At 45.3% G+C, this 27,854-nt stretch overlaps 1 protein-coding gene across 1 annotated transcript in view; it reads right to left on the bottom strand.

Moving 5' to 3' along the window:
- Positions 1–26,214, bottom strand: part of TUBGCP6 (tubulin gamma complex component 6) — a 119,291-nt gene extending 93,077 nt beyond the window's left edge. The window contains 9 exon segments of the mRNA XM_068131302.2: positions 2,261–2,315; positions 2,318–2,369; positions 17,802–17,868; positions 17,947–18,071; positions 18,432–18,605; positions 20,611–20,815; positions 23,888–24,051; positions 24,188–24,974; positions 26,118–26,214. Coding sequence (XP_067987403.2) covers positions 2,261–2,315; positions 2,318–2,369; positions 17,802–17,868; positions 17,947–18,071; positions 18,432–18,605; positions 20,611–20,815; positions 23,888–24,051; positions 24,188–24,974; positions 26,118–26,131 — 1,643 coding nt within the window. The 5' untranslated portion in view covers positions 26,132–26,214.
- Positions 26,215–27,854: the final 1,640 nt, after the last annotated feature.

The following is a 27,854-nucleotide window of genomic DNA, read 5'->3' as shown; positions in this document are numbered from 1 at the left end:
GTAAACATAGAGATGATGTGCTTTACCAAAAAGCACTAATTTGGTCTCATCTGTCCACAGGCCATTCTCCCAGAAGGATTTGGGCTTGTTCAGTTATGTTTTGGCAAACTCCAGTCGGGCTTTCTTATGTATCTCTCTCAAGCAGTGGGCTCCGATCATAGAACCCCCTTTCATCGAGTTGGCAACGGATTGTGCGAGTTGAAACTGTCGTACCTTGTGTCTGAAGGTCAGCTTGAATCGGTTTAGCAGTTGATCAAGGTGCTTTCTCCACCATTCGAACAACTGTTCGCTGCAATCTTTGATCAAGTTTTCTCTTGCAGCCACGTTTAGGGAGGTTGGATACAGTGCCGTGGGCCTTAAACTTCCTGATACCATTGCATACGGTGGGACACAGGAACATCAAGGTCACTGGAGATGGACTTGGAGCCTTGAGATTGTCCATGCTTGGCTACGATCTTGTGTCTGACCTCCTCAGACAATTCTCAGGTTTTCTTTCTTTTCTCCATGCTCATTGCGGTACACACAGTGCCACAAAACAGCAGAATGACTCCTTTTCTCTATTCAAACTGGTTGAATGAGTGATTTTATATTGCAGGCACCTGCAACTCACCACAGGCGAGTTCAATTCCAAAGTAATGGAGAATCACCTGCTTGAAATAGAATTATGTCTAACTTCTAAAAGGTGCCAATAATATTGTCCAGTAGTGGGGCGGCTTAGCCCAAATATTCAAAAGAATTGTGCATTTTGTGATACAAGCACCAAATTTGGCACAAATGTACATTAATATGTTGCGAACATTTTCAGATATTGGGCCACTTGAAATTCCGTAATTTTTTTTTTCAAATTTTTTCTAATTTCGTAATTTCAAATTTTTCGGGTGACACCGTCACAATTTCGGTCTTCGAGGCCGGCCGATAGGCAAAGTGTGACCGGAAGGGACGAGGTTCTCCTGACCACGTGGCCCTCGATCTGGGAAGCGAGAGGCGTTCCATTAGTGGACGCGCCCCTCACGCCCGACTTTTGGGCGGCCCCGGCAGGCCGTTTGTTTTGACGTTCCGTGACAGGCCCCGCACCCCCACCTCCGGGCCGACCGGAAGCTTGTGCTGAGGACATCATACCTGAACAACTCAGTGAGGCAGAACACAGCAGTGCACACCAGGGTGACCCCTTCAGTGCATAAACCAATTAACCTGTCCACTGCAGGGCATATAGAAATGAAGTTATTTTCTGCATATAATAATAATATAAGTTCAGTTCTATATAACAATTTCTGTTATCACCACTACCACTACAACTACCACTACTACAAGCTTTGTCTGGAATTTTGTGGACTAACAGACAAACAGACATACAGACAAGCTGGGATCAAAACATTACCTCCTTCCACCATTGAGTGTAGAGGTAAACATCATGGAAATTATATCATGCCCTAGATTTAATTCATGCTTACCCGTGTATTTGCTTCACTGGTTCACAAGGTCTTTTGCATACATGTAATTCAGACTCTCGTCTTCATTGCTGACCACACAATGTTCGCAACATATTAATGTACATTTGTGCCAAATTTGGTGCTTGTATCACAAAATGCACAATTCTTTTGAATATTTGGGCTAAGCCGCCCCACTATATCGGCCGGCCTCGAAGACCGAAATTGTGACGGTGTCACCCGAAAAATTTGAAATTACGAAATTTGAAAAAATTTGCAAAAAAAAATTACGGAATTTCAAGTGGCCCAATATCTGAAAATGTTCGCAACATATTAATGTACATTTGTGCCAAATTTGGTGCTTGTATCACAAAATGCACAACAGGTTTGCTATGCTGCTACACTACAGGCCATTTTAGGATTTCTGTGTGGATTAAGCTAAGATTTAGTAATTTTTCCAGCTTTTTTTGTTTTGTTCCACTGTAAACCAAAGAAATACATATGTGGATACCAAAATATATTTTAATGTCAACAATTTTCTGGAAGAAATGGTGCATTATTTGAAAAAAGTGCAAGGGTACCAATATTTTTGGCGATGACTAGGTGTGTGTGCGTACAAGTTGCTGTTGCTGACTGCTGTCTCCACTTGTGGGTGGGTTTCAAGAGATGAAACGGGCATATACCAGGTCTCAAAGTATCCACCACTGTTGTGTGTGTGTGTGTGTGTGTGTGTGTGTGTGTGTGTGTGTGTGTGTGTGTGTGTGTGTGTGTGTGTGTGTGTGTGTGTGTGTGTGTGTGTGTAATCGAGTCGAGTGAAACGAGTAGGGCATCACCTTGTAAAAGGCTCACAACTACTTCTCAACAGAGAGAGGAGAACGTGGTAATTCTCTCCTCACATCTTCCCAGAGCTTCTTGGTAAAGATAAGACAACAAATTAACACCCTGGAAAAAAAGATCAAGGTGTGAGTAGGAAGATGACGTGGAGCAAAGGCTGAAAGTAGGTGGGATGACAAATGACGTGTGGGTAAAGAGAAGAAATGATAAATGTGATTTCAAGATACACACTGTACTTGGATGTTGAGGTGGAAAAACAAAATTCACTCGCTCAACAAATTAACAAACAATGATGCAATGATTAAAAATATATAATCTTAATAGATTTTATATATTCTTATATATAATCCTAAGACTTAACAGATTTATGTTAGCAATTATGCTGCAATACATTTTGAAACCATAAAAGATTACTATTATGGAAAGCAAACAAAGCGGCAATAGATTTGTTTGAAGAAAACAAGTCAAAGGTGTGGTAAATAATGTTAAGATGCAATATCATTCATGATGCTCTCAAGCCTGGTGTTGGCTTAGCGGTTAGGGTGCCGGCTTGGGATCCTAGGATCCTGGGTTCGAATCCCGGTCGATCGCTGAATTAACGCCAGGGGGGTTGACTCAGCCTGTCATCCTTCCGAGGTCGGCAATTTGAGTACCAAGCTTGCTGGGATGAATGATCACGGTGTGTACACCGTATCCCTGGGCATCGTAAGAGCGTGACCAAGGGATGGCGTCAGGAAGGGCATCCGGCCATAAAAACATTGCCTCAAACAGGGAACCATGATTGTCATGGGGCCCGAAAGGCTAACCCCCGCTTTAGCGGGGAAAATGGCCTTAAAACGATCATTCATTCATTCATTCATTCATGCTCTCCATAATTTATGTATGATTGGCCCAGGCGTAGTGCACTTGCCCTTGAGCGGTCTAGTCTGGGTTCAGTTTCAGTCGTGACTTTTGGTCATGTAGTATATGTCTTCATCATACAGGTGCAATCAGTGATACTAAACAGCTAGAAAAATGATTGTCAGCAATTCCAGTCACCATTTCAGGCAATTAACTAATATCATCATGTAATAATCTTCTTTATGTGAACGGATGCTCATAGTGTAGCAGCATAGCAAACCTGTTGTGCATTTTGTGATACAAGCACCAAATTTGGCACAAATGTACATTAATATGTTGCGAACATTTTCAGATATTGGGCCACTTGAAATTCCGTAATTTTTTTTTTCAAATTTTTTCAAATTTCGTAATTTCAAATTTTTCGGGTGACACCGTCACAATTTCGGTCTTCGAGGCCGGCCGATATAGTGGGGCGGCTTAGCCCAAATATTCAAAAGAATTGTGCATTTTGTGATACAAGCACCAAATTTGGCACAAATGTACATTAATATGTTGCGAACATTGTGTGGTCAGCAATGAAGACGAGAGTCTGAATTACATGTATGCAAAAGACCTTGTGAACCAGTGAAGCAAATACACGGGTAAGCATGAATTAAATCTAGGGCATGATATAATTTCCATGATGTTTACCTCTACACTCAATGGTGGAAGGAGGTAATGTTTTGATCCCAGCTTGTCTGTATGTCTGTTTGTCTGTTAGTCCACAAAATTCCAGACAAAGCTTGTAGTAGTGGTAGTTGTAGTGGTAGTGGTGATAACAGAAATTGTTATATAGAACTGAACTTATATTATTATTATATGCAGAAAATAACTTCATTACTATATGCCCTGCAGTGGACAGGTTAATTGGTTTATGCACTGAAGGGGTCACCCTGGTGTGCACTGCTGTGTTCTGCCTCACTGAGTTGTTCAGGTATGATGTACTCAGCACAAGCTTCCGGTCGGCCCGGAGGTGGGGGTGCGGGGCCTGTCACGGAACGTCAAAACAAACGGCCTGCCGGGGCCGCCCAAAAGTCGGGCGTGAGGGGCGCGTCCACTAATGGAACGCCTCTCGCTTCCCAGATCGAGGGCCACGTGGTCAGGAGAACCTCGTCCCTTCCGGTCACACTTTGCCTATCGGCCGGCCTCGAAGACCGAAATTGTGACGGTGTCACCCGAAAAATTTGAAATTACGAAATTTGAAAAAATTTGAAAAAAAAAATTACGGAATTTCAAGTGGCCCAATATCTGAAAATGTTCGCAACATATTAATGTACATTTGTGCCAAATTTGGTGCTTGTATCACAAAATGCACAATTCTTTTGAATATTTGGGCTAAGCCGCCCCACTATCACCAGGCAGGGGCACTACATCAACGAGTTCATTATTGTTCAGAGGGAATGTTTAGCTGGCTGTCCCAATTGCAAGTATTTCATTGCAGGCGTTAATGATCCTACATTGTCTGTTTAAAAGAGGAGCCGATGAATGTGCAAGTTCCCATGGAAAATTTTTATTTCCTTTGAGGATGGGGGTGGGGGTTGAGGGGGCTCCATCTCGGAACAAGCCATCAATGGAACCGCAGCACCCTCGGAAATGATACAAGTAGCATATTGTTGCATAACAAGAAGTGATTTATGTCACCGCTGATACCAAAGAGGCAATGTTGGCAGTAATTAGCAAATGCTTCCTGTAGTGCTCTCCACTCGGTCAATGGAAGCCAACTCAAATGCACCACATGACCAAAAGTATGTGGACACCCAAACATCAAACATCTCATTCCAAAATCATGGGCATCAATATAGAGTTGGTCGCCCCTTTGCTGCTATAACAGCCTCCACTCTTCTGGGAAGGCTTTCCACTAGATGTTCGAACAATGCCGTGGGGATTTGCTTCCATTCAGCCACAAGAGCATTAGTGAGGCCGGGCACTGATATTGGGCGATTAGGCCTGGCTCGCAGTCGGCGTTCCAATTCATCCCAAAGGTGTTCGATGGGGTTGAGGTCAGGGCTCTGTGCAGGCCAATCAATTTCTTCCACACCGATCTCGACAAACCATTTCTGTATGGACCTCGCTTATTTCAGCACTGTCATGCTGAAACAGGAAAGGGCCTTCCCCAAACTGTTGCCACAAAGTTGGAATCACACAATCGTCTAGAATGTCATTATATGCTGTAGCGTTAAGATTTCCCTTCACTGGAAGTAAGGGGCCTAGCTCGAACAATGAAAAACAGCCCCAGACCACTAATCCTCCTCCACCAAACTTTATAGTTGGCACTATGCATTCGGGTAGGTAGTGTTCCCCTGGCATCTGCCAAACCCAGATTAGCCCGTCGGACTGCCAGATGGTGAAGCGTGATTCATCACTTCAGAGAACGCATTTCCACTGCTCCAGAGTCAAATGGCGGTGAGTTTTACACCACTCCAGCCGACGCCTGGCATTGCACATGGGATGTGTGTGGCTACTCGGCCATGGAAACCCATTTCATGAAGCTCCCAAAGAACAGTTGTTGTGCTGACATTGCTTCCAGAGGCAGTTTGGAACTCGGTAGTGAGAGTTGCAACCAAGGACAGACGATGTTTACGCACTACACGTTTCAGCACTCGGCAGTCCCGTTCTGTGAGCTTGTCTGGCCGAACAATTCTTGTCTGGCTGAACTGTTGTTGCTCCTAGACGTTTCCACTTCACAGTATCAGCACTTAAAGTTGACCGGGGCAGCTCTAGCAGGGCAGAAATTTGACGAACTGACTAGTTGGAAAGGTGGCATCCTATGATGGTGCCACGTTGAAAGTCACTGTGCTCTTCAGTATGGGCCCATTCTACAGCCAATGTTTGTCTATGGAGATTGCATGGCTGTGTGCTTGATTATATATACCTGTCAGCAATGGGAGTTAGCTTAGCGATAGGCCTGGTGTTGGCTTAGCGGTTAGGGTGCTGGCTTTGAATCCTAGGATCCTGGGTTTGAATCCCGATTGATCGCTGAATTAACGCCAGGGGGGTTGTGTTACGGATTCGGCACTAATTATTGTTATTATTTATTATTGTGGTTTAAGGGAAAGGGTTATTGTGGTTAAAAGGTTTAAAAGCGCTCATGATAAAAATGATGCCGGAAATCGGACAGTGCACCGGAAGAGGTCGAGGGAGGAAGAAGAGCACGTGAGGCAGAGGTGAAACGAGGCGTTTTGTAAAAGCTCCGTACCCAGCGTGGTCGAGCGTCCATGGAGAGTGAACTTTGAGTCCTGGAAAGGAATCTCGTGCGATCGTTGTTATCGCTGGAGTCGGGGGAAAAGCCTGCGAAGCCAGGTACAGGTGTGAGATTCCAGAGAATCTTCGCCTAGAGGCTGCGGCCCGAGGAAGAACCGACCGCCATTTCTGGGACCTCGCGCGTCATTCGCGGAACCTTGGTTAGCCGCGTCCGCTGGTCCCGCCCTCCGGTGGTTGCCGGGGATGTGTATGCGCGACAGCGGCCTTTGAAGAATACAGTGCGGTTCGCGACTGCACGGTGTATGTGCACGTTTGGATAGCGGCTTTTGGATTCCTCTTTCCACCGCCAATTGGGGTTGGCTGGGACCACGTGACGGTCCCCGCCTTACCTACACCTCCGTACCCACCTCATCGCCATCGCCTCTTCGCCGGGAGCACCATTGTGTTCTAGAGACATTGAGAAGGGCTCTGTTGCAGTCCCTGGGGGTGCCGTGAGTTTGAGCTAGGTTACCATCTTAAGATTTGATTGTAGGGTTGATTGCCCCATTGTTGTATGGCTCTTTTTGTGTGCTTTTAATATAATATTTGTGCATTGACAACCAAGGGTGTGGTTTCCTTATTGATTTGGATTGGTTCCTTTGGTGGTTTCATTAGTGATTGATTGCGACACAGAATAACATATATATCGTTCTGCCGGGGTTCCTCTCGGGGTTCGGAGGTTACCGAGACCAGGAGATTGCAGAGGACCCCGTAACAGTTGACTCAGCCTGTCATCTTTCTGAGGTCGGCAAATTGAGCACCAGTTCACTGGTAATTCCCTGTGTGTCGCAAGAGGCGACTAACAGGGTTGGTGGCAGGAAGGGAATCCGGCCGTAAAACATTGCTTTTATCGGGCCGGAAGGGAATCCGGCCCGATAAAGGCCAACCCCTGCTCTGCGGGGAAAAATGGCCTCTAAAGGTGGTTCTAAAGGTGGTTCAATGGGTGTGACTGAAACAGCCGAATCCACTAATTATAAGGGGTGCCCGCATACTTTTGGTCATGTAGTATATGTCTTCCTCATACAGGTGCAATCAGTGATACTAAACAGCGAGAAAAATGATTGTCAGCAATTCCAGTTGCCATTTCAGGCAATTAACTAATATCATCATGTAATAATCTTCTTTATGTGAACGGATGCTCACCATATTTTCACTTCGCCAACTTCCCGAATATAGCTCTACACAAGGGCAGTTTCTCTTAAAAGTATGACAACTGGTTTTTCAGCTGCTAATTCAGGAATTCAAACAAGTGTAATATTTATAACCACTAGATATTGAAAATTCTTCATTTTGTTTTTGCTGAGATCGAGTTTTTCAATGAAAATGTAAATAATTACCTACTTCCAGAAGTCAACTTTTGACATATTCACTTCCGCTTACCATGGAACAACTTCACACAAAAAAACTGATTTTTTTTTTCAACCATTTTGTGAGTATTTTCATTGTGAAACATAAATTGGAGTTCATTTTCACCACACGCGCGTGAAGCAAAAAACGGGGTTAAGCAATTGGTTCATTGTCTCTGTCTGTTCACAAATGTCACTTTATGATCGAGGAACAACTTCATTTAAATTGAATGTTATATTTTGAACACAAATCAGAACATGAATCAGAAGATGAACCTGTAACTTACTTAGCAGAACTTTGGCTCTGGATTTGGTCCAATTGCACAGCGCAGAGGTTTGAGATAGTTATTTTACTCGGTTTGCCTTTATGGTAGTCAAGCAAAATTGAAAATCATTTAAAACAGGAAACTTACTGTTTTTAAGGACGTCATAAAGGACACAAACAACTGGCACAAACAACAGGCACAAACAACTAATGTAACATTATAAATCAGGTGGTTTAAAAGACGGTGCATCAATGGCATTAAGCAATCTTTTAAAATCTTGATATTATTTCAATTGAATTATATACTTGAACACTGAAGAACACAATTTGATTTTTGAAACTTTCAAAAACCTTTCATTTAGCAATATTTGGACAAAGTATCATGGCATTTTATCATTATGTCATCACGACCAATCAAATTTGCTGATCGTACACCCACACCATATCATTGTTTCTCAGGTGCAAGGGGAAAGGTGTTCTATGAACTCTCGTTACCCTCGCCAGAGGAGAGGGTATTGCATTTGAGTCCGTTTGTTTGTTTGTTACTTGCCAGAAAAGATTCCGGCAAGTATGTTGGTTGGTTGGTTTGTCTGTTTGTGCGCAATACTACGTCTACATAGTTGCACATAGAATCGCCATCCTTCACACACACATATTTGTCTTGCCCTGGAATAGACTGTGCCCAATTTTTAACTCTCTAGCCCCAAGGCATCCATTATGACGTCATAATTCAATAATTTGACAAGTACAAAACTTCATCCGATCAAGATGAAATTTCTTGAGCATCATCAAGGAATAAATTAGTTTAGAAAACAAATAATGATGACGTCATCGGTCACGTGGTTCGGCCGTCATATTTGTCCAAAATGGCCGATTAAAAAAGTACATTCCGGCAAGTCCTCAGTCTCTGACCAATTTTTCATCTGTTTGTCTGTCTGTCTGTCTGTCTGTCTGTGCGCAGTACTACGTCTACACCATTCATTCATTTCACTACGTCTACACCGTTGCACATAGAATCGCCATACTTTACACACATATTTGTCTTGCCCTGGAATAGACTGTGCCCAATTTCTAACTCTCTAGGCCCAAGGGCTCCATTATGACGTCATAATTCAACAAGTACAAAACTTCATCCGATCAAGATGAAATTTCTTGAGTATCATCAAGGAATAAGTTAGTTCAGAAAACAAATAATGATCTCATCGGTCACGTGGTTCAGCCGCCATATTTTTAATTCCGGCAAGTCCTCAGTCCCTGACCGATTTCTAGTCTGTTTGTCTGTCTGTCTGTCTGTCTGTTTGTCCGCACAGAATAAATATGATTTTCTCTGCAACCGTTGGTCCGATTGACAGGAAATTTTCACCATAGGTGCAACTCCAACTGTATAATTTTTTAATGATAATTATGACGTCATAGGTCACGTGGTTTGGTCGTCATCTTGCAAAACCAAAAAACTTTGCACCTCTATATCTCCAAAAGCGCTGAATAGAAAATAATTGACTACATCTCTCATTGTGAAACGTATGAAACGGCCGTGGAGACCTTGAGGGACATCTTCGTCAAACCAAGAAGCGCCCTCTCGGCCGCCATAGGCTCGCGAGTCGACGCCAGGATACGTCGGAGAGTCTAGAACATTACATACAGGAGTTGAGACGACCCAGGAAAGATTGCCTGATGGAACCGCATATGGTCGCGGAGTCGACAGACGACCTAATGCGAGATGCCTTCGTGGCAGGTATTGTCTCGCCTGCTTTCAGACTAAGGTTGCTCGAGCAGACTACTCCGACTCTTCAACAAGTGTTCGATCAGGCTCGCGTATTGCAACTGGCACAGTTGCCTAACTGCCGGGGCTGTGGCCGAGATTCGCCCGGAGCAGACGCTCCCGGCTGCTGCTTTGGAATCTGCTTCCGCGCAGCCCACTGTGGATGAGGAAAGTTTGAGCGCCGCGGCTGCCACTTCTTCTTCTTCTTCAGAGAATGCCAAATGTTACTTCTGCGGCAATAAACGTCACCCTCGGGCGTCTTGTCCCGCCAAAGATGCCGTGTGTCATAATTGTGGAAGAAAAAGGTCACTTCGCGAAGGTATGTCGCGTGACCAAAACACGGCGCGCGACTCTCGCTGGAACCAACATTTCACGCTTGACGTGTTCCGGAGACCTGGGAATATCGCGCAGTTTGCAAAGCGCCGTGCTGCCAGTGCTCGTGGAGGGAATCCCGGCCGACGCATTGGTGGACACCGGAAGTAGTTCAAGCTTCATCAGTCAAGCGTTGGTGCTCCGCTACGGATGGCCCATGGGACAAGTTACCCATCGCATCTACCTGGCTTCTTTGGGACTGTGGGTTCGCACCAAGAGCTTGTGTACACTTAATCTGGTAGTAAATGATGTCGTATTCCTACGTCAAACTCGCGATCATGGCTGATTTATGTGCGGACGTGCTACTCGGGCATGATTTCCTGCACCGACATGGGCGTTTAGAAATGCATTGTGGCCAAGGAGAAAATATACTGTCGGTGTGCGGCCTGGCAGAAATGGCCAACGAGCCGCCCGCTCTTTTCCCTAGCCTGATTGCAAACCCCTAACTGTGAAGTCTCGATGGTGCACTCGTGCCGACACTCAATACATTGCGGACGAGACTAAGTGCTTGCTACGGGAGGGTATTATAGAGCCAAGTAAGTCTCCGTGGAGAGCCCAGGTGCTCGTCGTGCACACAGATAACCACAGGAAACAATTGGTCATCGATTACAGTCAAACGATAAACCGATTCACGCAATTAGACGCGTACCCTCTGCCAAAAATGGACGATCTAGTAAGAGAGGTGGCGAAGTACCACATCTTCAGTACTTTGGACCGAAAATCCATGTATCATCAAATACCTATAAGGGAGTCAGATAGGCCATATAAGGGATTTCAGTCCGGACAACAATTGTATCAGTTTCGTCGCATACCGTTTGGGATAACGAACGGAGTGTCTTGCTTTCAACGCGCGATCAATGACATCTTGGCTAATGAGCAATTACAAGACATCTTTGTGTATGTGGACAACGTGACGATTTGCGGACATACCCTGGAGGGCCACAGCGCTAACTTGAAACAATTCCTGGACGTGGTGCGACGGTACAATCTGACCTTCAATAAGGATAAGTGTCACTATGCTACCAAAACAATAGACCTCCTGGGGTACACGGTGACCGGGGGTGAGATAAAGCCTGACGCCGAGCGCCTCCGGCCCTTGCTCGAGATGGCGGCTCCGTGTGATTGGGCGTCCCTGAGGCGTGCCTTAGGGCTTTTCGCACATTATAGCTGGTGGGTACAAAATTACTTGGAGAAGATAAGGCCTTTGGTGGACTGCGAGGCCTTTCCTCTGACGCAAGCTGCCAAGGACGCCTTTCAACATCTGAAGGAAAATATCGCAGGGCCGTGCGAGTCTTCCATCGACGACTCAATACCATTCCTCATCGAGACAGATGCCTCCGACTGCGAAATCGCAGTGACTCTCACGCAGGGGGGTAGGCCAGTCGCCTTTTTTCCACGAACTCTGTCCTCGAGTGAACGCAGACACTCAGCGATCGAGAAAGAGGCGTACGCAGTCGTCAAATCAGTCAGGCAGTGGCACCAGTTGCTTCTGGGCAGGAAATTTGATCTCATGACTGATCAGCAGTCAGTCGCTTTCATGTACGGCCATAAGCACCCCCACCGCATAAAGAATGAGAAAATTTCACGATGGAGGGTGGAGCTGGCTGACTATTGCTATGACATAGTCTATCGGCCTGGACGTGAAAATGTAGCCGCTGACGTCCTATCCAGACCGGTTTGTACAGGCATGACCTCTGAGGACCTGAAGGTCATCCAGGGGTGACATGACTTGTCCATTTTGTGCGCTGCCGTAATTTGCCGTTCTCGGTTGATGACATCAGACGGCTATGTCGGACATGCCCGGTATGTGCGGAGCTTAAGCCAAGGTTCTACAGGCCGCCGCAGGGAACCCTTATTCAGGCGGGCCGAACCTGGGAGAGACTAAGCATTGACTTCAAAGGACCCTTGCCGGATGCCCGACGGACATTTGGCGACCGTGTCAATCCGTCATTTAGCTCCGTGTGGAGAGAGCTCAGGGGATGAAGGGCCGGGTAATGATGTGGGCACCGCAGGCCCGTCTGCCAAAAGCGGGGGCCCGTCCGAGCCACTCGTATCCCCTGTGCAGGCATGTTCGGCTCCGGTCACGGACCAGGCCACAACGCGTCTGGCACTACCTGATGGAGACGTGACTCACGGGCCTTTGGGGAACTCTGATGAGGGGGCTTCGGATTCACCTCGCTCGACGGCCTCCGAGTGCGGGCCTGTCAGCTACCGGACTCGTGCCGGGCGAGAGTGTCGCAAACGGCAGCGCTTGGGGGGTAAGGGAATCCCTGGGATATGCTAACTAGAAGCTGTAGGAATGTTTTTATTTTATTTTATACCGTTATATCTCCAGAAAAGCGTGTTAGCTGAAACTTAACTGGTGGGTGAAATGATGTGAAACTATGGATAATATCTTCATGCAGTACTCACTCCTCCCGCACGCTGATTAAAGATGCAGTTCGTTCTATATCCACCGCTGCTTCTAAAAGCACCGGTTGAAGGGGGACGGGTTACATTGCAATTGTCTTGGCCACAAGTTGGTAAGAATGACTATTAGGATGCCTTATATCTGACATTGCCTTAAAGTGACTGAGAATGCTTGCTTATTAATGTCTTGTTCTTTCATATCGATGTTGCTGCATTCAAGTGAATTAAAGCTCACGATTCGAGTTTGTTGTGGGCATCAGTTTATTTTCACTTCAGTACCAACCGAGAATGAAGGTGTGGAGGTTGAAAGAGGCGACAGTGAGAGAGGCATTAAAAGAGAGGCTGAGTATGGTAGAGGATGATGTGGTTGAGCTTGAAAGTGGTTGGATATCAATGAAAGATAATCTGTTGGAAGTCGTTGGTGAGGTATGTGGATGGAAAAAAGGACCATCAAAGGCACTCAGAAACATGGTGGTGGGATGATGAAGTTGGAAAGAGGATTGACGAGAAGAGTAAGAAGTTCAAGGAGTGGCAGAAGGCAAAGGGCATGGGGGCAGAAAAAGCAGAGCATGAAAGTTATAAGGCAGTCAAGAAGGCTGCAAAGAAAGAGGTAGCGAAGGCGCAGGAGGCATGTAGGAAAATGTTCGGAGAACGCTTGGATTCGGAAGAGGGTCAGAGAGCGGTATTCAGGATAGCAAAGCAGATAGCAAAAGAGAGGTGTGATGTGATGGGGGTGAGTTGCTTCAAGGATGAAGTGGGACAAATCGTTGTGGACCCAGATGGAATTAAAGGCAAATGGAAGAGATATATGGAAATGCTGTTGAATGCAGAGAATGAATGGGATGGCAACATAGAGAGGAACCCAGTTTTAGGACTGGCAGAGAAGATAACTGAGAAGGAAGTTGAGGAAGCGATAAAGCAATGAAGAGTAGAAAAGCGGGAGGGCCGACATGAGTTGTGGGAGATATGTTGAAGGAAGTTGGGGTGTGAAGAGAATGACAGAGATCTGTAATCTGGTGGTGAAAGAAGGCCACATTCCAGTGGATTGGGAACTGAGAACCCTCGTCCCTCTATACAAGGGGAAAGGTGACCCTCTGGACTGTAGCTCGTATCGAGCGATAAAGTTATTGGAGTATGGAATGAAGGTATTGGAAAGGGTGTTGGAGAGGATAAGGAAGAAAGTGAAGATCGACGAAATGCAGTTTGGATTTATGCCAGGAAGTGGACCGACGCGCTTTTTATTGTAAGGCAGTTGTAGGAGAAGTACATGGAGAAGAGGAAGAAGTTGTTTCCTTGGGTTTGTTGATCTGGAGAAAGCATTCGATAGGGTTCCATGCGAAGTAGTGACATGGGCATTGAGGAAGTTAGGAGTGGAGGAATGGTTGATCAGAGTAGTGATGGCAATGTACAAAAGAGCGTGCACAGCTGTAAGGACGAAGGACGGGAACAGTGGTGAGTTTGAGGTGAATGTGGGAGTGCATCAGGGGTCGATACTTAGTCCACTACTATTTGCAGCTCTGATGGAGGTGCTGGCTCGGAACATAAAGGAGGGTTTACCGTGGGAGTTGTTGTATGCAGATAATCTGGTGTTGATTGCGGAAAGTATGGATGGACTGAAGGAGAAGATGAGCAAGTGAAAGGAATGTATGGAGACAAAAGGTCTGACGGTGAATATCGGAAAGACGAAGGTGATGGCAAGTGGTAAAGCATGTGGTGAGGTGGAAAGAACTGGGAAGTGGCCGTGTGCTGTGTGCAGGAAGGGAGTCGGAGTGAACTCCATTCAATGTACAATGTGCGCCGAGTGGGTTCATCGAAAATGTAGTGGTCTGTGAGGGTCATTAACCAGTGTGGCAGCTACATTTAAGTGAAAGGTGTGCACAGACAGAGCTGCAAATGGAGGAAATGTTGAGTTGGATCTTGGAGACGGCATGAAGCTGGAAGGTGTGAAAACATTTTGCTACCTCGGAGACATGCTGAATGGAGAAGGTGGATCAGACTCGGCAACGGTTGCTCGAGTGAGATGTGCATGGAAGAAGTTTCGGGAACTGAGTGGCGTGCTGACGAGGAGGGGTGTCGTTGAAGCTGAAGGGAAAGGTGTATGCTGCATGTGTGAGAAGTGTTATGATTTATGGGAGCGAGATATGGGTAATGAACGTAGAGCAGCAACGAAGGCTGGAAAGGGTGGAAATGCGAATGGTTTGGTGGATGTGCGGAGTATTGTTGAGAGAGAGGAAGACCAATGATGAATTGCGAAAGATGATGGGAATAGAGCCTGTAATGGATGCTGTGACGAGAAACAGGTTGAGATGGTTTGGTCATGTGTGGAGGAAGGATGAAAGTGACTGGTTGAGAAAAGAGATGGAAAGGAATGTAGAAAGAACTAGAGGACGGGGAAGACCGAGAAATACTTGGCTAAATGTGGTGGAAGAAGAAATGCGGGCAAGGGGATTAACAAGGGGAGATGCAGAAAATAGGGCAAAATGGAGAAGATTGTTATGGGGCCCGCTCTAGCACTCTAGCAGGTAAAATGGCCTTAAAATGCCTGTTGTTGTCCCTTTTGGCACCACACCATAGACACTAGCAGATATCGTGCATTTAAACACTCTAATTAAAAACCTCCTGGAAGCCAGGACATTGAGCGCTGCCGCTAATGACATTGACTTTGGAAGCGCACAGGACCGGCGGGCCGAGGGCCACGCCCAGAAGGGCAGTGATTGGTCAGGGTTTTGATTGGCACAAGGCCAGGGGTAAGATGGGACTTGCCAATAGGAGCAGGAAAGGACTGGGAGGGAGCGACTCGCTGATTTTCGAAGCACCCCAGATGACGTCAGAGCCTGGGTGAAGGAACGTGCAAGCGGACATTGCTTCGCTCTTCTTCTTGGCTTTATGCGCCAGCGAACATTCTCTGTTCTCTTCTCCTTGGCTCCTCGCTCTGACCGATTCCCTATTGCACCTGCTCGTTTTGAACTTTCTTGGTGAACGATCGCATTTTTATCTCTCTTCGCATCATATCTCTCTCCGATTTTTATCTCTGGTTCTTCTCTGATTTTGGAACTCATCACGGGCGGCCGTGCGCCGATATCTTGCTGGTGGTCACGAGGAGGAAGAGCCACGGACTGGGAACCGCGGGTTTCCAAGCAGGAATGGTGAGTGGACAGATGCGGCTCGTTCGATTCGCGCGTGAGGCCCGAAGTGAGCGTGACACACAGCGAGGCCTGGTTTATGCCACCCACACGCTGTGCAGAAGAGCGAGCGCATTTTCCCGCGAAGCCCTGAGACGATTTTGACGACCCCTGACGAGACACCCCGGCCAAGTTGAGTTAAGTGCACACAGACGCCTATTTTATATAATGTTATTTGTACCTTTGTCTGTGTTTGGGTCTGTTGTGGGAGCGCTCCATTTCGAAATTTAGTTTTATTTTATCGTGCATTATTTGATTACCGGTATTTCTTTAATAAATGCGGTATGTTTGTGCAGTACATTTTCGTGTTGTTTGAGTTTATTTATTACAGGCTGAAGACTGCATCGGGGGATCCGTCCAGGTAAGGCTACGGTTTTCCTCTCTCCCTCTTGCTCCCCCATGCATATTATCCACCATTTATTTGATTGAACGCCTCTGAGTAACAGCTCATTTGGTCATCTGTGCTACCCAACGGTGTTCACCACACAAGGAAGTCATGCGACAGTATTAATTCCATTATCCTACTGTTGCTCGAGTGAGATGTGCATGGAAGAAGTTTCGGGAACTGAGTGGTGTGCTGACGAGGAGGGGAGTGTCATTGAAGCTGAAGGGAAAGGTGTATGCTGCATGTGTGAGAAGTGTTATGATTTATGGGAGTAAGACATGGGTAATGAACGTAGAGCAGCAACGAAGGCTGGAAAGGGTGGAAATGCGAATGGTTCGGTGGATGTGTGGAGTATCGTTGAGAGAGAGGAAGACAAATGATGAATTGCGAAAGTTGATGGGAATAGAGCCTGTGATGGATGCTGTGAAGAGAAACAGGTTGAGATGGTTTGGTCATGTGTTGAGGAAGGATGAAAGTGACTGGTTGAAAAGAGTGATGGAAATGAATATCGAAGGAAGTAGAGGACGGGGAAGACCGAGAAAGACTTGGCTAAAGATGGTTGAAGAAGAAATGCGGGCAAGGGGATTAACAAGGGGAGATGCAGAAAATAGGGCAAAATGGAGAACATTGTCATGGGGACCGCAAGGCTAACCCCCGCTCTTGCAGGGAAAATGGCCTTAAAATGCCTGTTGTTGTTGTTTGTTGTATCCTACCAACAACAACAAAAAAAAATATTTAAAAAAATGTAAGGATGTAGGGATGTTTTGCCAAAAAGTATGTAAACAAGGTAGAGATGGTCACAATACATTATCATTAGAAACCATCCTTATATCTTCATTTAACGTTAAATTGCTCACTCAATCGTCGGCAAACGATCCGGGCAATGATTTATGTTGTGCGTTTTTAATTAACAATTACCTAAAAACAATTACTTTTTTTTAAATATCACACTTTTCCAAAAAAAATAAAATCATTTATGCAATTCAATGTCCTAAACCATAGCGATTTAGAAGACAAGTCGCGGACCGGACTTCCATACACAAAAAATATGGTAGTCTTCTACCGATTCCTCTCCGGCCTAGCTCCCCCTGATCTGTCTGTGCTCTGTCCCCCAAATATTCCTGCAGGACGCACAAGATCTTCCAGCAACCTTCTTCTGGTGAAACTGCCAAAATCAAGACTCTCTGCTCACCTTCACTCTTTCATTCCTCTTTTCTCCCGCCTCTGGAACAAACTCCCACACTCTCTTCAATCCCACTCCTCCCTCCAGGTCTTCAAATCAGCTGTTCACCACCATCTCTTATCTTTGCCCATCCAAAACCTTGATCTTTTCTACCCCCGTTAAAACACCCTAAATCCACCTCTTTCAATCTCCAACTTCTTTCCTGAACATTGTGTTCCTAATAGTGTTCATTTGCTTTATACCGTCCGTGTACCCCTCCCCCGCCCCCTCTTCCCCTTACCCCAGCCCTCTCCCTTCCACAGATCTACAGGCGTCCCTGTTCTCTACTGGTGTGGTGCTTGTATGCTTTCCTCTCTCTCCCCCTCTTGTACGTTTTATGTGTCCGCGCATGTTTTCGTGTGCAATGCGTTAGCTCTCACATGAGCCTCGACTCTGTATACAAAAACATTTTTTTATTTAAGAGGTAAAAAAATACGGTTTTTAACAAGAAGGAAAATAATATGAACCCCTAACATACCAATGGGAGGTCTTTCAGATCTTCTTTTGTATTGTCAAGCCCAACCTTGCAGAGATCAGCCAGATATCTGAAAGACAGCATGGTAAGTTAACACAGATATGAATCAGAAAAATACAATTATTGCACAGCATCATAAACTTCTCACCGAAGTTGCGATCCAAGGTTGTGAAAGAGAAATGTCAGCGCAAGCAAGCTGGTGGTCATGGGCGACACGGAGAGCACACATGCCTTGTAGTAAAGCAGGTATTTTCTTATTCCACTGACAAATGCCTAGAAAATAAACAAGTTTTAAAAAATCATTTAATTAAAAAAGGCCAGCATCGAGATCAGTAATTGCAAAGAACAGATTATCTCTATCTTTTTCCAGGTCTTTTTTTTAAACCCTCTTTTGGCATGGCCAACAACAGCCCTCTTCCACATCCCATTGCCACCACCGCGAACCTTCCAATTGACATTGGTAGAAAAGTTTCCAAAGCCTTAGGCTAACTAAATACTGCATTTAGTAGTGTAATAGCTGATGCAGATTTGGAGGGTTTTGTATCTTTCACAGACTGCAACAAAGCCAAATGTTGCAAATTGGCAGACAGACACAGACAAACACATACGAAATCATCCTGGGGGACAACTTACCTGAAACACAAGACCTCTCTCACATCTTGAGTGACTGCTGGCCAAAGCCAGGAAAGCCGAAAGTCTCCAGTATGAGGATCCATGGGCTGCTAACATTGAGAGCAGCCCAAAGACAGTCTCTGAGCTGAGCCCAGACATTCGTATTCCTTTCTGCACTGTGAAAATCTGCATATTCTACAATATATGGGGAAGTGGAGGAGGAGGAGAAGAATAAAAAAGTGAGGAAGAAAGGAAAGGATGAGAAGAAGGAAAGAGGGACGTATTATTTAGAATGGGGTCAGAGAAGGGTGGGGGGACAGGGGTGTGTCAAATGCCACCATATTTGCATATATTTAAGTACTAGCTCACCTGGACTTCAGTCCAGTGAGCTTATGCGATCGAGTAGTAATCCTAGGCAAGTCAGCGAGTCAGTTAGTCAGCAAGTCCATAAACACTTCAGTCATTATCACTTGAACCAAACATATGATTTTGATGAAACTTGACCACGGGCTTCATATTTGATGCAGAATGAAGGTGTATTGACCGCATCAAAATCTGCACTCATTGAGGGAGTTTAGTGGGAGGGGTAGGGATGAGTGGTGGGGGGGGGGGGGTGTAGGGGTGAGTGGGGGGGGGGGGTGACCCCGCCAAAATAACTGTTGCCCTCTTCTCCGAAATTACACAAGATTTCAATGAAACTTGACAATAACCTTCATCACCTGTGATGTACAAAAGTTTGTTCGTGGAATAAATAAAAAAATCAGGGTCTAAGATGGTCTCTGCAGGGTGTTTGAGACCATTGAAATATACATTTGCTGTTTTCTCCGAAACTACACACACAAGTCCAATAAAACTTGACCACAACCATCACCCGTGATGTACCAAAAGTTTGTTCACCATTAAATAAATCAGGGTCTGAGGGTGTTATGGGGGTGGGGTGGGGAGGTATTTAAATTTTAAATCACGGTATTTTAAACACATTTCAATGGTTGCTAGGAAACAGGACAGCATGTAGAATCATATGAACGTAATCATGAGACTTTAACCACAAAAAAATACCAATTCTGGAGGGCAACCCCCTCGTAAACCCCGTTACATACCGATTTTAATAATGCCGTACAATCTTTGGTGCATCACTGTTGATGGTTGTTATCAAGTTTAATCAAAATTGTGTGTGTGGTTTCGGAGGAGCAAAAATCTATTTTGGGGTGTAATCCCCTCCCCGCACCCCCCACGTAGACCCTCTTTAGGCCCCAATTTCGTCAAAAAAAGAAAATGTTTCCAAAAAAACACCTGTTCTGACCTTCTGATAGACTAGTAAGTTTATCTTTGCATCATAATATATATTTGTACAAAGTTTGGTCAAAACCCCATCACTGGTTCACAAGTTAGCACAGTAACAGAATGTTTAACTAATGGTACCTCTGAAATTTGACCTTTTGACCCCATAATCGAATGGGTTAATCTTTCCATCATTATACATACTTATATTGTACCATGTTTGGTCAAAATCCAATCACTGGTTCACAAGTTAGTGCAGTTACAGAATTTTTACCTAACAGGACCTCTGACCTTTAACCTTTGACCTCATACTCCCATCAGGTCATCTTTACATCATTATACTGTACATACCTGCACCAAGTTTGACTTGGATCTCTTCACAGCCATTCCTAAGTTATCGTGGAAACAAAAACCTATCGCGGACGGCCGGACAGCCAGATAGACAACCCGAAAACATAATGCCTCTGGCGACTTCGGCAGAGGAAGTGTAACAATTAAGCGAATCTTGAAGGTACTCAAATTAAAAGAATGAAGAACTACTCTTGCTCGTGAAAGCTTCTGCTGATCTGGGTTGGCGGACAGGTAGAACGATGGATGGAATCAAAAGAACGTGGATCAAAGTATGTTAACCGCCATGGAAAGCAACAAGACGTCGACATTTCGGGTGTTCACCCATCATCAGAGCAAAACAGAGAGGGGATAGAGGTGAGGGTTGATATTTGGTGGGAGTGAGTCAGAGGTACATGTGTTAGGGAGTACATGGAGTTAGAGAATGACTCAGAGCCAACCTTACAAGGCACGTTAGGCCAACACTTCAAAAGCCGTTAAGCAACTAACCCACCATCATACACTTTGGTACCCGAGTCAATCCACAGTACAGGTGATGCACAAGCATCCTCTGCAGGAGACACACATGTACCTGAGAAAATGGAAAGGTGTGAGAAGAGATGCCGTTGAGCACATTAAGGGAATACTCAACAAGCTGGTGCTGTTGCACAAACTCCCATTTGTTTTGCACTGTGCCCACCAGTTGCATCGCTTCCTTCTCTCGCAGAGAGCAAAGACGATCAAACACATCACGCCCTGCTTCAGTCACAAATGGCTTCTCAGTGGGAACTGGCATGCTGCAAATGGTACATAGAAGTCGATCAAGCTCTGTGCAGAGGTTTTACAAGCTGTCTTTACAAGAAAGAAATAACTGTCTATTCAATATCGTGCATAAAATACAGACAATAGGCCCATAACTTTCAAACCGTATTTTGAAGAGCTTTGGTAACTACGGGAAATACGATGTTTATGCGACAAGCGCAAGCACACATACTCATTTCTTGCTCTCCGAGATTCTGCATTAAAGTTTTCAATCATTAAAAAATACAGAAACAAAATAAACAAGAGTTTAGAAAGCAGATTTCTTACATCACAGCGAACTCCATTTATTACCTCGGCCACCGTAGGTGGACGGAGGTTGTTTTCACCCCTATCTGTCTGTTTGTTTGTCTGTGAACAAGATATCTCAAAGAGTTGATCATGAATTTGGACGAAATTTGGTGGAGAGGTGGAGTGTGTAACAAGGACAAGTCGATTCGATTTTGGTGAAGATCTGGACACTATAATTTTTCAAGTGATTCTTCACCATTGAGTGATAGGGCCAAAAAACGATATACAGTACTTCAAAATGTTGTGGACGCTTTCGGATAAAACTCGGTGGACAGGATGGGTGTGTGATAACTGACAAGGAAGAATGTATTCAATTTTTGTGAAGATCTGAATCCGGAACCGGATCTGAGAACTTTTTATTTATTTCAGTGATTCTTCGCTATTGGGAGATAGGGCCAAAAACGATATGCAGCATGATATCTCAAAAGGATGTGGACAAGTTATGACAAAACTAGGTGGATGACGTGATTGGGTGACAAGAACAAGCCGAGTTGATTCTGGTTCAGGTCCAGATCCAGCCTATCAGTGGGATACAAAATATAAACTCTTCAGCCTGGCGGGAGGTATGTGCTCTATCGAGTGCCGTTCTTGTCTTCTCTAGTTAAGGGGTGTTGCAAAATAAATGATACTTTTTTTCCCCAAAGATGAAATGAAGTTTCAATCGGATGAAAATCCAACCAAAGGTTTTATTTCATTCAAAAATTAAAAAGTCACGTTTAATACGCGTCAATATGGCCACCATTAGCTTCAGAAACCATTTGAAGTCGACTTTTAAAAGATTTCAGCAAAGGCACGAACATTTCTGTTCCGGTAGCTGTTTGGTTCAGAACTTGTGTCAAAACCTGGACAAGTGTCTCACGTTTAAATTTCTCGTTGTCTGGTAATGAATCAAGGATTTCTTCTGCACGCTGTTTCACAATGGCGCCAACATTCTCCGCAGGGTTCAAACCTGGAGAGTTTCCTGGCCATCTTCCGAATCCATCTTTGCGAACGAAATCAAGTTTTTCTTCGTCAAGAAAGTCATTGGTTGCATTCGCCTTCACGCATCCCGCAAGGTCGTGCAGGAAAGTCACTTGATCGAAACGACCTTGTCGATTTTCAGGTTTTTGCAAAAATGGCAAAACGACTTCTTTTAAAATATGATCACGAAAATAAGCACCGTCCCACGATTGTCCCTGTTCTTTGACGTCAAACACCATTCCCTTTGATGTGAAGCACAAAAAGAATCCAACACATGTTGGGTGACGCTGTTGTGGAGCACACAAAATGTCCCAAACTTCACGACGGTTTTGATCCCAGATTCTGTCATTTTGCGAGTTCGGTTTTCTTAGCGAATAAACGAAAAATTCATCGGATGGTGCAAGATGCAAACAGTCCGCTTCTTGCCAGTCAGACAAAAACTCAGAAATTCTGCCGATATTCAACGTTGGTTTCTGTGATCGAAGGAACTTGAACTCCTTTGAACGGCTTGAATTTTTCACGTTTTAAAGCTCTCCAAACTGTGGTGTGGTGCACATTAAGCGACGAGTCAATGCCAATGTCTTTGTGATTTTTCACGTGCTTTGAAACCGATGACGAGTTTTTGAGTTGACATTGCGCATGGCTGGGGCAGAAAGTCGTCTCTTTCACCCAACAACTTGTTTCATTTGATCACCAAAGTTTTCTTCACTCAAGTCAGCATTCCACCACTGTTGGACGGAAATTTCAGACATCCACAACTCCTGTGAAACCTGTGCGATGGAAACTGGATGTTGCATGTCGGACATGGCGACGTGACGGTACTGAGCTTGGAAATTCCGGATCATGTCCGCCACCATTCGGTGAGCCATCCCAAATGCGGCGCAAACAACGCGCTGTTTGGCTCTGTCCAACACCATTGCGGAATAAAATTTGAAAAAGCGATAAAAATTGTCGCAAATATGACGGAGACAACACGCAGGCAACGTGCGCGACACGTCATGATGACGCACGCGAAATTTGAATTCAAAGATCGCGGATATGTGGTCAATACAATCTGGGGGGAAAAAGTATTATTTATTTTGCAACACCCCTTATCGAGTTTCTTCAAGTCGTGGTCGACATCTGGTGGCATTCATGATATAATCTCTCCAAACATCCCTATTCTACATTGCTGCCCGAAGATCTCGTAGATACAGCTTGGTTTCAGCATTCACCCCATCAGCCTCCATGCAAGAACTGCCTAATCTTCTTCTTCTTCTTCTTCTTCTTACACCCATTCTCAGCATTTACATTTACAGCCACAAAATGTATGTTTAAATAACCTGTATACCTACACATTTGTATGAATGAAATGAATGATCGTTTTAAGGCCATTTTCCCCGCTAGAGCAGGGGTTAGCCTTGCGGGCCCCATGACAATCATGGTTCCCTGTTTGAGGCAATGTTTTTATGGCCGGATGCCCTTCCTGACGCCAACCCTTGGTCACGCTCTTACGATGCGCAGGGATACGGTGTACCTATTCTAAGCCGGGGTACACACCGGGATCATTCATCCCAGCAAGCGGGTACTCAATTTGCCGACCTCGGAAGGATGACAGGCTGAGTCAACCCCCCTGGCGTTAATTCAGCGATCGACCGGGATTCGAACCCAGGATCCTAGGATCCCAAGCCGGCACCCTAACCGCTAAGCCAACACCAGGCTTAGCTACACATTTGTATATCAACAATATATTGGTACTTTTGACACCTAGCTACCATGCAATTCACACGGACACCTAAAAGTAACTCAGCAGTTCTGACCTTCCAATAGACTCCCATGTCCTGTAATTGCTCGGCGTGTGATGCAATGCTGCCTCCCAAATACTTGTGCCTGCAACATTAAAGGGCTCAACGATCGAATCCGGAGTCATGTTTGGTGCAGACTGGAAGCCTTCATCATCTGACTGGTCATTTGGTGAAGGAACCTTTGCATGGAGAGAAGGGACAAGAAGGGAAAAAAATGAAAAAGTGAATAATAGGGCATTTACAATTAGAAACTTCAGAATGTAGTGTCATAACCATATGGAATAATATTTTAAAGGAAGAATACAAACTGCAAACCTTTATTGTCAAGCCCATGCAATCAGCATTGTCAGGAATCGGTGGCAAATTCAGCTTGATGTCCATATCCGAAGTCCTCGTATGTAAAAGAGCACCAAACAGCGAAAACTGAGTAAGTCTGTCGTAGCTGTCCACAGTGTTCTGCCGGAATAGTCGAACTCCCAACAAGCCACTCCCGGGACTGGCTGTGCAAACCCTGAGATTTCTCTCAATTTCATTCTGCAAGGAGGTTTCGAAATCGGGTCGAGATTGCTGTGCATCTTCAAGATTCAACCGAGAAAACAGCGCCGGACTGTAGATAGGGAACTCTTCAGCTGTACCACGGCAAATTTTAGAACTGCTCTTGGGCTTGATGCTGTGGTTGTCGGAGTACAGGCGATCCTTGCCGGTGTCAGCGAGAGATAGAAGAAACGTGAGCAACGCCTCGCTGCTCTCTGTCAGATGTTCCAAATTTTCCGTGAGGACTTCCAGTCTCTCCGCCTCGTACGTTTGGGAATTGACCCTCATGTCAAAGCACTTCATAAGCACCTGGGTTCCCAAATGGAGGACACACTCCATCCCACCATCGAGCGATGCCAAGGTTTTCCATTTGCTCCTCGGTGCACCTTCAAATAAGGAATCGTAAGCAATTCTTTTGAGTTTCCTCTTAAGCAAAAATGTTTTTTCCTTTGTCCTGCCAAATGTAAACGTCTCAGGCAAGTGGTTCAAGAATACAGAGCAAAGTTTGTCAAGTTGACTTATTAAACTCATGTTCTTCTCATATTTAAATGGGAACAGAACATCATCCCTGTAAAAACAAAATAAGAATGAACAGTTAGGTCAATACAGGTTTCAGAACAAATCTCATGCACCCTCACACCTGTGCACGCACTACATGCACAGCACCCGTGGGGACAGGAACAAGAATCAGACCATGGGGTAGCATCGAATGGGGGGGAACCAGATCATGGGGTCACGTAGATGGGGAAGGGGAACTTGACCAGGGAGTCAGATAGATGGGGGAAGAGGGACCGGACCATGGAGTCTCGCATATGGGGTGGGAACCGGACCATTGGGTCACATGGATGGGGGAACCGGACCATTGGGTCACACGAATGTGGGGAACCGGACCATTTGATCTCGTAGAAGATGGGGGTGGGCGAGCCAACGTGGGTCACGTGGACAGGGGGCAGATCAGAGGGTTGTGTGTACAGGGGAGAAGGCAAGGGTTCTCGTGGATGGGGGGGGGGGGGGGGGGAGGGGTTCGAATCAAGCGGGGGTTATGTGTATGGGGGCAGACAAAGGGGTCGCGTGTTTGGAGTGTGGAGGGGTACCGAACCATGTTGTCACACGATAGGGGGTGAGACCCAGACAATTGGGTCATGGATGGGGAGCGCAGGACCACAGGGTCATGTGGATAGGGGGCGACCCAAGGGAGAGTTCACATGGACGGAGGAGGGTGGGGGTTGGGGTGGAAGGTGGGTCACGTGTATGGTCAGGAATCAGACCATGGGATCACGTGGATGGGGCAACGATGTAAACACTATGCTTATATCTATTAGTATTACTATTACAGTATTAGTATTAGCCTCCCGTCGACCCGACCCTTTGGTCCCATTCTTAAAAAGGATTCCTTCCACTGAAGAGACAAGGGCATCTCGTCGGCTTCTTCCAGGAGGGAACAAACCAGAATGCTTTTAAAGGCACCAGACACACACGGAGTGCCTTGGATTTGATGGTTTCCAGCTAATGTAATTGTAATAGACATTATAAGCATTGCGATTGTCTACATATCTCCCCCGGCCACGTGACCCCATGGTCCGCCCCCACCCAACCATCACCATGCATGTGTATATATAATGTGTGCACACTGCACATCAAACGTTCGGAGAAGAAACATGCACGAGTAGCTGAAGAGCCCCAAGCCCAAAGACAAAGGAAACGCACTCACAAACAATCCAACATCCGTTATAATCGCTCTGCTGGTGTTAAACAACAATCAGGCAAAGATTATTCCTTAAAAGGAGAAACTACCGAAAAAACCCAATCCCGTCACCCCCAAAGTGAAAGTCCCAGGATGTGCCGGGAGTGAGAGAGATATTATCAATCGATTCAATACAATTCCCATCGCACGTCGTCGGATGAGTCATGAAGGATATAATATATTATATATCATTTCACTTACGATCGGATATGGTAATTATATTTATCATTGCGGCAACTCGTTATAATCATCATCATCATCATTATTATTATTATTATAATCGCAGTCGTTACTTTCGTCCCTCGAGCGCCGATGACAGTTGTCCGGAGCGTTGTTTTCATCGCCCCTCTGGCATCAATGAAGATTATTGTATTATGAAATTTAGTAGACGCTTCCGATCTGATCCTTCACGGTTAAGTTATATTTACGCCAAGCAGTGGAGCTTATAAAACTTCTATAGTCGAAGTTGCTGACACGAATAACACCGCCTATCCCGACACCTTCTGGACAATAATGAATTATTTTAAAAAGTAAAAAGGCAACGTACGAAGGCGAGAATATAAGCCATGGCTATAAGGCCGAAAAAAATATATTGCTGGTCAATGTTCAGACCAAAATTCCAGAATTGATACGGCGATGCGGTTTTTTTTTCCTTGTTTTTTTTTGAAAAGCATGGATTGCAAATACAAAGGTGTTGTTTTTTGTGTCCTCATGCCTTGCGGTCCTCCTCGTCTGCCATGGCGCCGTCCAGAGAGAAATTAAAGACAGCCAATGGGACTGGTAGGCCTTTTTGTAAATAATGAACACAAGCTTAATAAGTTCTTTTAAAATGTATTTATTCTGAAAATCATTAAGTTCTTCAAGCATATTATAGACTGCCATTTCGTTCTCGAGATCGCCTCGCCGTACCGTCAAACATTCCAATGCGTCGATCGCGCATGCGCAAGTGGTCTAACAGGCCGATGGTCTCCCACGATCTCTTCTACCAGTCCACCAGATTATCACAGACACTTACAACTTCATGACAAACGAGATCGGATCCAGGCCTAACTAACGAGACCACCTGCAGCTCTCTCGGCCTTCTGGTTGCTTCACACGAACCCGACAAAAACCTTCTTCGTTTCAATAAATGACAATATAAAGCCGATTGGATTCATGACGTAGCGGCATACAACACTACTCATATCTTTGGAACGGCTGGTTGGATTTGGACAATCTAAACGTAGTTTAGTAGGGGAGAATCGTGCGCGAACGTCGATACCAATGGCGACCGTATTTCCCGAGATAGCGCCTGGCAACAACAGGCACGCGTTGTTGTAGGTACTGTTGGAAATTTAAAAAAAGAATTGTTGACGCGCAGGGTCAAAATCGATGCGCGCGCCTACCAGAGACCGGAAATATATTTTTCTCGACCTAATAGTCCTTATCCTGTTTATTTCACGACCCAATGAGTGATCGCAGTTTACATAAATGGTTTAAATACTGCTGACAGCCTCACATGTCGATCACCTTCGTCATTGAAAGTGTTTGCTTGCATATCATCCATCTCCCGAAGGTTTTTACCTGCAACTTGTGGCAGGGTCAACAAGAGCTCCGCATGGTTATTCTTTATTTTTCTTTTTTTTTCTTTTTTTTGTATACTGAATCGAGGCTCGTGAAAGAGCTAACATTTACTTCACAAACAAATCAACCAGACAAACAAGA

The sequence above is a fragment of the Myxine glutinosa genome, chromosome 11 (genome assembly GCF_964187855.1).
Source record: "Myxine glutinosa chromosome 11, kmMyxGlut1.1, whole genome shotgun sequence".
NCBI classification, from domain to species: Eukaryota; Metazoa; Chordata; class Myxini; order Myxiniformes; family Myxinidae; genus Myxine; species Myxine glutinosa.
This window is presented reverse-complemented; position numbering and strand designations above follow the sequence as displayed.